Source organism: Entelurus aequoreus, linkage group LG21, assembly GCF_033978785.1.
Source record: "Entelurus aequoreus isolate RoL-2023_Sb linkage group LG21, RoL_Eaeq_v1.1, whole genome shotgun sequence".
Taxonomy (NCBI): domain Eukaryota; kingdom Metazoa; phylum Chordata; class Actinopteri; order Syngnathiformes; family Syngnathidae; genus Entelurus; species Entelurus aequoreus.
The window spans coordinates 29,971,850-29,981,573 of NC_084751.1; the positions used below are offsets into that span (position 1 = coordinate 29,971,850).

A 9,724-nucleotide genomic window follows, 5' to 3' on the forward strand; every position below is an offset into this window, starting at 1 on the left:
GCGGAGGTTTTTGAAGGAAGGTAAATAAAGTGGTCCTCGTGTAAACTGGAGCCTCCGTGTTTATTATTTTGTAGTTTCATACAGTATAGGCGACATTTATAAACCCTCGGTTACACTATTTAAAAAAGTTATTTTATAAGAAGCCAAAAAGTGCAAAAACAATAATGTTCGTGTGGGAGGAGTTGTGAATGACCGCAGGGCCACAACATTAGGTACACCTGCAGACTGCAGCACGGATTTCATATTTCATTCAGTCACAACTCCTCCAACACGAACATTATTGTTTTTGCACTTTTTGGCTTCTTATTAAACAACTTTTTAAAATAGATTCAATCTTGCACGTGGAAAGTTTAAGTGTGGGCTTTAGTTGATATAACACTCCCGTCAGGGGGTGCATTCTACGACGGGTGTGCATTAATCCAGCACAACAGCGGCGCATGGACTTCATTTATAAGTAAAGGTAAGACCATAATAACGTTTTTTTTTTTTATTAAATGTGCTTTTTTGTGTGCTACAGTTTGTATGTGTAAAGTTAAAGTTAAGCTAAAGTACCAATGATTGTCACACACACACTAGGTGTGGTGAAATGTGTGCTCTGCATTTGACCCATCCCTTGATCACCACCTGGGAGGTGAGGGGAGCAGTGGGCAGCAGCGGCGCCGCGCCCGGGAATCATTTTTGGTGATTTAACCCCCAATTCCAACCGTTGATGCTGAGTGCCAAGCAGGGAAGAATGCTGTTATGAGCTTTTAAACATAACCCGTTAACTGCTGCCAATCAAATGGTGAATAAGATACTCTTTAGGGTTCATATGTTTGTAAATCTGACTGTGATGAAGTCAGTGCCTCACCAGCCATGAACCTCACCGCACGTCACTGATATATATATATATATATATATATATATATATATATATATATATATATATATATATATATATATATATATATATATATATATATATATATATATATATATATATATAAATAAAAGCAATACTTGAATTTCAGTGTTCATTTATTTACACATATACACACACATAAAAGTCTGATATACAAAATTTGCAGGCAGCATACCCCTTCCCCTTCGAGCTGTCCTGGATGAGCTGAAATTATTTTTTCCAATCATTTTGGAACTTGCAAGCGTACTTCTTCTTACTCGTCGTCGCCATGTCTCTTCTTCGTTCTTCTGCTTCGTCTGTTATGTTTTTGGACATTACTACTTGCCGTAGTTTTGAAGCAATGCATGATGGGAATCCGGATGCTGTGTGTCAGTGTATTAACGTGTCGGCTGGAATAAACACACGCTGAGAAATAGCTCCGTGCCTGCCTACTTTATGGGTTATAGATAAACCTATGGATAACGGAGACATATATAATAGTCTCCTTTTCAAGTGAGAGAGGACCCAATATTGTTGTCCGGGTGGAAATCGGGAGAAATTCGGGAGAATGGTTGTCCCTGGAGATTTTCGGGAGGGGCATTGAAATTCGGGAGTCTCCCGGAATAATCGGGAGGGTTGGCAAGTATGGCGCGTCGTCACATCGTGACATTGCTGGTTTTGCCAGCAGAGGAGCATGTTCAACGCTCCACAATCACGGAGTACTTACAAGCAGACACAGTGTGTAGACAGAAAAGGGAGAATGGACGCATTTTGGCCTAAAATCTAAAGATAAAGGTGAAGCTATAACACTAACGCCCTCAGGAAGAGGTGCTTTAAGACATGGCTAGCTAGCTAGCGGTGAACGTCCATTCGCAGTCGGCAGTGCTTTAGCTACTTCTAAATCACTAATCCTCGCCTCCATGGCGACAAATAAAGTACGTTTCTTACATGTTCCATCCCTGCAGGACGAGGAATAGCTTAACATGCTTCACTACACACCATAGGAGGATACAATAGCTAACAGCAAGCTAGCACCCTGAATGTAAACAAATGCCATGGGTTGATCTACACCTGACTTCCACTGTAATGATACCAAATACAAGAGCGTATCTAGTCCATACTACTATGATTACATCAATATTTTTTATTGTCACAAAATAATTTTTCCTCTTTTTAAAATTTATATTATGTTTATAAACTCAGGAAATATGTCCCTGGACACATGAGGACTTTGAATAAGACCAATGTATGATCCTGTAACTTCTTCGTATCGGATCGATATCTAAATATGTGGTATCATCCAAAACTATTGTAAAGTATCAAAGAACAGAAGAATAAGTGATTATTACATTTTAACAGAAGTGTAGATAGAACATGTTAAAACAGAAAATAACCAGATATTAACAGTAAATGAACAAGTTAATTAATAATCAATTTTTACAGCTTGTCCCTCATAATGTTGACCAAATAGAATGAGAAATGACACAATACGTTACTGCATACGTCAGCAGACAAATTAGGAGTCTTTGTTTGCTTACTTACTACTAAAAGACAAGTTGTCTAATATGTTCACTATTTTATTTAAGGACAAACTTGTGTATGGTATGCCAGCTGCACGGCGGCAGAGAGAAACGCACTTCAGAGGGTCATAAAAACTGCCATGAAGATCACTGGCTGCTCTCTCCCCTCCTTAGATGAACTGTACAGTGCCAGGTGCCTCAAAAAGGCCCAAAACATCATAAGGGACCCATCTCACCCCGTACATAAACTTTTTGAACTGCTGCCCTCGGGCAGGAGATAAAGGACAATAAAATGCCGGACAAACGGATTTAAGAACACTTTTTACCCGAGAGCAATAGTGTCGCTGAACACAAGACAAGTCTTTTTATGTATTTTTATCTATTTATCTATGTTCTTATGTTTTTATGTGTAATTATGAATTTGCACTCATTACTAGTTTTTGCTTACAATTTCGTTGTACAATTTACAATGACAATAAAGATATATTCTATTCTATTCTATTCTATTCTTTGATAGCAATAAGAAACATATGTTTAATGTACCGTAAGATTTGTTGTTAAAATAAAGCCAATAATGCCATTTTTGTGATCCCCCTTATTTAGAAAAGTACCGAAAAGTATCGGAATACATGTTGGTACCGATACTAAAATGTTGGTATCGGGACAACACTTGTAGATGCCCATATCTGCTGTACAGAGTTGTTTTACAAAAAAGTGTGGGATACTTCTCTTGTTGCCCTATTTGTCATACTTGCCAACCCTCCCGAATTTTCCGGGAGTCTCCCGAATTTCAGTGCCTCTCCCGGAAATCTCCCAGGACAACCATTATCCCGAATTTCTCCCGATTTCCAGCCAGACAACTATATTGGGGGCGTGCCTTGAAGGCACTGCCTTTAGTGTTGTCTCTAACCTGAAAAGGAGACTATTATATATGCCTCCGTTATCCATAGGTTTATCTATAACCCATAAAGTAGGCAGGCACGGAGCTATTTCTCAGCGTGTGTTTATTCCAGCCGGCACGTTAATACACTGACACACAACATCCGGATTCCCATCATGCATTGCTTCAAAACTACGGCAAGTAGTAATGTCCAAAATTTCCAACCGGACAAAAAATATTGGGGGCGTGCCTTAAAGGCACTGCCTTTAGCGTCCTCTCACCTGAAAAGGAGACTATGATATACTGTATGTCTCCGTTATCCATAAGTTTATCTATAACCCATAACACGGTAGCCGAATGGATATAGTCACTCATGAACGGTCAGAGAAGCACAAGGTGGCGGCAACGCAGTATTATGGGCCACCTTGCAAGCAACATCCCGTTCTCATTTGCGGATGTTTTCAACAAATCCGTGAAGGATATGTTCCCGGATTCAGAGATCGCTCGCCAGTACTCAAATGGCAGAACAAAGGCTACTCAAATAGTGAAAGGTAAGTGTTTTGTTTTGTTTTTTAAAGTAAGCAGCAAGTACAGTACAGTTAGTAGAACAACTGTTTTTTCATTACTGTGTACTGTACTATATATATATACATACTGTATCTATATATATATATATATATATATATATATATATATATATATATATATATATATATATATATATATATATATAAGAAATACTTTAATTTCAGTGAATTCTAGCTATAAATATACTCCTCCCCTTAATACAAAGAGACAACAAAAACAAAAGCACAGATTCAAGTTAGCTTTGTTTGTCCTAAACTCCTTACTCCCCCGTGTGTGTCCACACTAACCCAGCTAACACATAACATTAAAAGAATGTTAGCTAATATTTCTCCTTCGGTTAGGTAGAACCAGACATTAACTAACGTTTGGAGAACATTAGTATTAATGCTGCATTTTACAACCATCTATTACTTTATTTAACATACATAAATAATCGTTTTGATTGTGATGCATCGAAGAATCAATTATTTTTTCCACCTCTATCTATCTTGCGGCTTGTAAATTGAAGTACTGCTGTATATATATTTCGGCCATTCCACTGAATCAGTGCCATTTACGTCCCTGGGAAATAAAATGTATAAATGCACACTATAATTATCCATAATGTTTTTTTGTTGTTGTTTTTAATTAAGACGGTGAGGGGTGTCGTCAAGCTAAAGAAAGTGTTTTATCGGGTCATTTTGGCTCATGGGACTCCAGAGGCAGCAGGCAGGTACCGACAGGCCAAGCGGTGTGCGGCTTTGGCGGTCGCGGAGGCAAAAACTCGAAAATGGGAGGAGTTCAGGGAAGCCATGGAAAACTACTTTGAAGCAATTCTGGACCACCATCCACCGCATCAGGAGGGGGAAGCAGTGCACTGTCAACGTTGTGTATAGTGGGGATGATGAGCTGCTGACTTCAACTGGGGATGTTGTAGATCGGTGGAAGGAATACTTCGAAGACCTCCTCAATCCCACCTACACGTTTTCCTATGAGGAAGCAGTGACTGGGGAATCTATGGTGGGCTCTCCTTTTTTCTGAGGGCTGAGATTCCTCTCTTTAAGAACGGGAACTGGAGGGTATGTTCAAACTATCGTGGGATCACTTTCAGACTTTCCGGTAAGGTCTATTTAGGTCTACTGGAGAGGAGGCTACGACGGATAGTCGAACCTCGGATTTAGGAGGAGCAGTGTGGTTTTCGTCCTGGTTGTGGACTTCGAGAAGGCATTTGACCGTGTGCCTCAGGAAGTCCTGTGAGGAGTGCTTAGAGAGTATGGGGTATCGGACTGTCTGATTGTAGCGGTCCATTCCCTATAAGATCGCTGTCAGAGCTTGGTCCGCATTGCCGGCAATAAGTCGGATCCGTTTTTGGTGAGGGTTGGGCTATGCCAGGGCTACCTTTTGTCACCGATTCTGTTTATAACTTTTATGGACTGAATTTCTAAGTGCAGTCAGGGCACTGACGGGATACGGTTTGGTGTCTGCTTTTTGCAGGTGATGTGGTCCTGATGGCTTCATCTGGCCAGAATCTTCAGCTCTCACAGGATCGGTTTGCAGCCGAGTGTGAAATGACAGGGATGAGAATCAGCACCTCCATGTCCAAGTCCATGGATCTCTCCTGGAAAAGGGTGGAGTGCCATCTCCTGGTTGGGAAGAAGATCTTGCCCCAGGTGTAGGAGGAGTTCAAGTACCTCTGCGTTTTGTTCACGAGTGAGGGACAAATGGATCGTCAGATCGACAGGCAGATCGGTGTGCCGTCTGCAGTAATGCGAACACTGTATCGATCCATTGTGGTAAAGAAGGAGCTCAGCCGGAAGGGAAAGCTCTCAGTTTACCGGTCAATCTTTGTTCCCATCCTCACCTATGGTCATGAGCTTTCGGTTATGACCAAAAGGACAAGATCCCGGTTACAAGCGGCCAAAATGAGTTTCCTCTCTCGAGTAGTGGGGCTCTCCCTTAGAGATAGGGTGAGAAGCTCTGTCATTCGGGAGGAGCCAGATGAGGTGGTTAGGGCATCTGGTCAGGATGTCTCCCGGCTGGCCTGGGAAGCCTCAGCATCGGACGAAGTGGCTGGGGAGAGGGAAGTCTGGGCTTCTCTGCTTAGGCTGCTGCCCCCATGACCCGACCTCGGATGAGTGGAAAAAAATCCAGTCACTCTCGACACCACGGTCACACCCCCCGAGTGCAGCCGCGCGCTGCACCTGCTCGTGTTGCAAACGTGCATTGCATGACGTGCTCATAAATCATTGCACTGCCACAATGACTGAATGTCTGACTGTTGCAACAAATTGGACACTTTCCAGCATCCAACATCAAACAACTCTTCCCTCAACCACGAGTCCATGACCATCATTGCTCAGCTGCGACAGGAAGCATACGAGACTCTGTGAACATAGCTCCAAAGTACGGTTTTTGAGTTGATTTATTGTGAATACAAAACTAAACATTGACATGAGCTAAGGCAGTATTATATGATAAAACAAGGCGGCAGCTAAAGAAGGACTTCCCCAGTTATCCCATCTTTTATCACACAAGAAAAACTCGCCAGGTGAACAACGGGTTTTACTAATTCCGGAGCTGACGCAAAAAACTTATGACTCGCCTAGACGTGACCAGAACAAATATACTACAGTACTAAGACTATAGTGGCCCTAAACAGTTAGCTTCTACAGCTGGGGTAACTTAAGTGCGGCACAAAGATATCTGTGGCCCGTGACTTGATTGTCATTGGACTAGGCACATTACAAAAAAACAAAAAAAACACCAGCAAAATTTGGGAAAACAGCAAGAAGCACAATGGGTAAAAGCCAAAATGTTGACACCAGCCAATATGAACAACACAAAGCTTTGTCTTTAAATAACAACATCCCAAAAAAATATATATATATACAAACCCCGTTTCCATATGAGTTGGGAAATGGTGTTAGATGTAAATATAAACGGAATACAATGATTTGCAAATCATTTTCAACCCATATTCAATTGAATATGCTACAAAGACAACATATTTGATGTTCAAACTGATAAAAAATTGTTTTGCAAATAATCATTAACTTTAGAATTTGATGCCAGCAACACGTGACAAAGAAGTTGGGAAAGGTGGCAATAAATACTGATAAAGTTGAGGAATGCTCATCAAACACTTATTTGGAACATCCCACAGGTGAACAGGCAAATTGGGAACAGGTGGGTGCCATGATTTGGTATAAAAGTAGATTCCATGAATTGCTCAGTCATTCACAAACAAGGATGGGGCGAGGGTCACCACTTTCGCAACAAATGCGTGAGCAAATTGTTGAACAGTTTAAGAAAACCCCTTCTCAACCAGCTATTGCAAGGAATTTAGGGATTTCACCATCTACGGTCCATAATATCATCAAAGGGTTCAGAGAATCTGGAGCAATCACTGCACATAAGCAGCTAAGCCCGTGACCTTCGATCCCTCAGGCTGTACTGCATCAACAAGCGACATCAGTGTGTAAAGGATATCACCACATGGGCTCAGGAACACTTCAGAAACCCACTGTCAGTAACTACAGTTGGTTGCTACATCTGTAAGTGCAAGTTAAAACTCTCCTATGCAAGGCGAAAACCGTTTATCAACAACACCCAGAAACGCCGTCGGCTTCGCTGGGCCTGAGCTCATCTAAGATGGACTGATGCAAAGTGGAAAAGTGTTCTGTGGTCTGACGAGTCCACATTTCAAATTGTTTTTGGAAACTGTGTACGTCGTGTCCTCCGGACCAAAGAGGAAAAGAACCATCCGGATTGTTATAGGCGCAAAGTTGAAAAGCCAGCATCTTTGATGGTATGGGGGTGTATTAGTGCCCAAGACATGGGTAACTTACACATCTGTGAAGGCACCATTAATGCTGAAAGGTACATACAGGTTTTGGAGCAACATATGTTGCCATCCAAGCAACGTTACCATGGACGCAGCCATGAAATTCGAAGTTAATTATTATTTGCAAAAAAAAAATTAAGTTTATGAGTTTGAACATCAAATATCTTGTCTTTGTAGTGCATTCAATTGAATATGGGTTGAAAAGGATTTGCAAATCATTGTATTCCGTTTATATTTTCATCTAACACAAATTCCCAATTCATATGGAAACGGGGTTTATATATATATATATATATATATATATATATATTAAGCTTAAGCTACGTAGCTCAAATATATTTTCCAGCTTTTCCTGTAGCTTAGCTACTTTTAGACCCATGTAACGAGGTAACTTACCTCAAAGCTACAAAGAGTGAAAATGGACTGCTAATACAGGCCAGATAAAGGATAGATAAGGAGGGTCATCGAAACTAGTAAGCAAAATCATAACAGACACAAGCTAATGTCACATTACAACGAGGGATCAGAGACAGAGGGACACTTCAAGCTGACTTCCCCCCCAAGCGGTAGAAAATGGATGGATGAATGGATGGATGAAAATGGCCCAGGGACTCTCCGCCGCAGATCAGATTTTTCCTTTAGTGATGAAGATGATGTGCAGGAAACCCACAATAATGCGTGTCCATGGCCATATTCAGACAAATGTATGTGTTTAGAGAAAAAAATGCCCAAAACCTTAGTTTTTAGTTTACAACTGTAAAACAAAATCATAACTGATCTTTTCATCTAAGACGTCCAACAGAAATTTGGGAACACACATTAAGGTGAGTTGAGTTTATGAAAAGTTTTATTGCACATAATCATGACCAACACAAGTCATTGTTTTTTTTTTTGTCAAGATATAGCTAGATGCTGTTTTTTTATTGTGGGTAGAGAAAATCAATAACATTATAGGAGTGTGCCAAAGAAAAGGCAATCTAAATAAATACATACAATGTGGTGCGGGGATCCCTTGAGGTAGTTGTAGGGTGTCCCCAGCTAAATAACAGATAGTTAATAGTAATAGACCCTCATTGGGTCTATTTATAAACTCTCAGTTACATTAACATTGATGTACCCCGCCTTCCGCCCAAATGCAGCTGAGATAGGCTCCAGAACCCCCGCGACCCTGAACGGGACAAGCGGTAGAAAATGGATGCATCGATTATACATGTGGACCCATAATGTTCTAAAGGTTTGCATATTTGTGTAATTGTCCCTTTAGTTCTGCAGATAGGAGATAATTTCTGTTAAGGGATTAATTATTATTATTTATTTCTATTTCATGTGTTGTTTGGGAAGCTGACATGTGTTTCTATAAGTTGTTTTAACTGTTGCTATGGTTGCGGTTTCTATGGTTACAGGCAGTTCCGTTTCCGCCGGCAGGAAGAAAAAAGTGAAAGTGTTTGGAGAGCTCCGGTGTTAACAAGCAACGTATCGTTGTGAATACTGCATGGGAGATAGTTCACCGCGGTTGCAGCTTGGAGAAGAAACTACTGTAAGCTTCCTACTTCAGTGTGTTATAAGTGACAGTTGATATACTTGCACTAGTTAAATGTTTAAGGACGTTTAGGCCCAGGTTGGACTGTGTGTGTGTGTGTTGTGTGATTGGTTTAGTGCGGGAGGTCCTATTGGGGAGAAAGTGTGTGAGTGGGGATGAGTGTAATGTATGTGTGTTTATTATTGTCTTGTTGTTGTATGTTTTATGTGGTACATAATAAATTGTTAAACTATATAAGTCATCTCCTCTCACTCTCTCTTAGACCAGATTTATTTGGTAATAGTGAATAATTAGAGCATCCCCCTAAGGTAACATACAGTCCTATACAGACTTCCGTAGTTTTTGGCCCTTCGAGCCGGATGATCTAATCAGTTAGCATGTCCAAAGAGAGTGAGAGGGCCCTAAGTTCTCCCCAGAACCACCAGCACGCTCTGTTAGAGAGCGCAGATTACCCACCAGACTACAGGACTATCATTTGAGTACCCCAGATGAG

The 9,724-nt window shown here is 40.9% G+C and overlaps 1 protein-coding gene across 1 annotated transcript in view; it reads left to right on the top strand.

Moving 5' to 3' along the window:
• ptpa (protein phosphatase 2 phosphatase activator) overlaps positions 1-9,317 on the top strand; it is a 104,482-nt gene extending 95,165 nt beyond the window's left edge. Inside the window, exon 10 of the mRNA XM_062031376.1 lies at positions 9,095-9,317. Within this exon, the coding sequence (XP_061887360.1) occupies positions 9,095-9,130 (36 nt within the window). The 3' untranslated portion in view covers positions 9,131-9,317. The remainder of the gene's footprint in view (positions 1-9,094) is intronic.
• Positions 9,318-9,724: the final 407 nt, after the last annotated feature.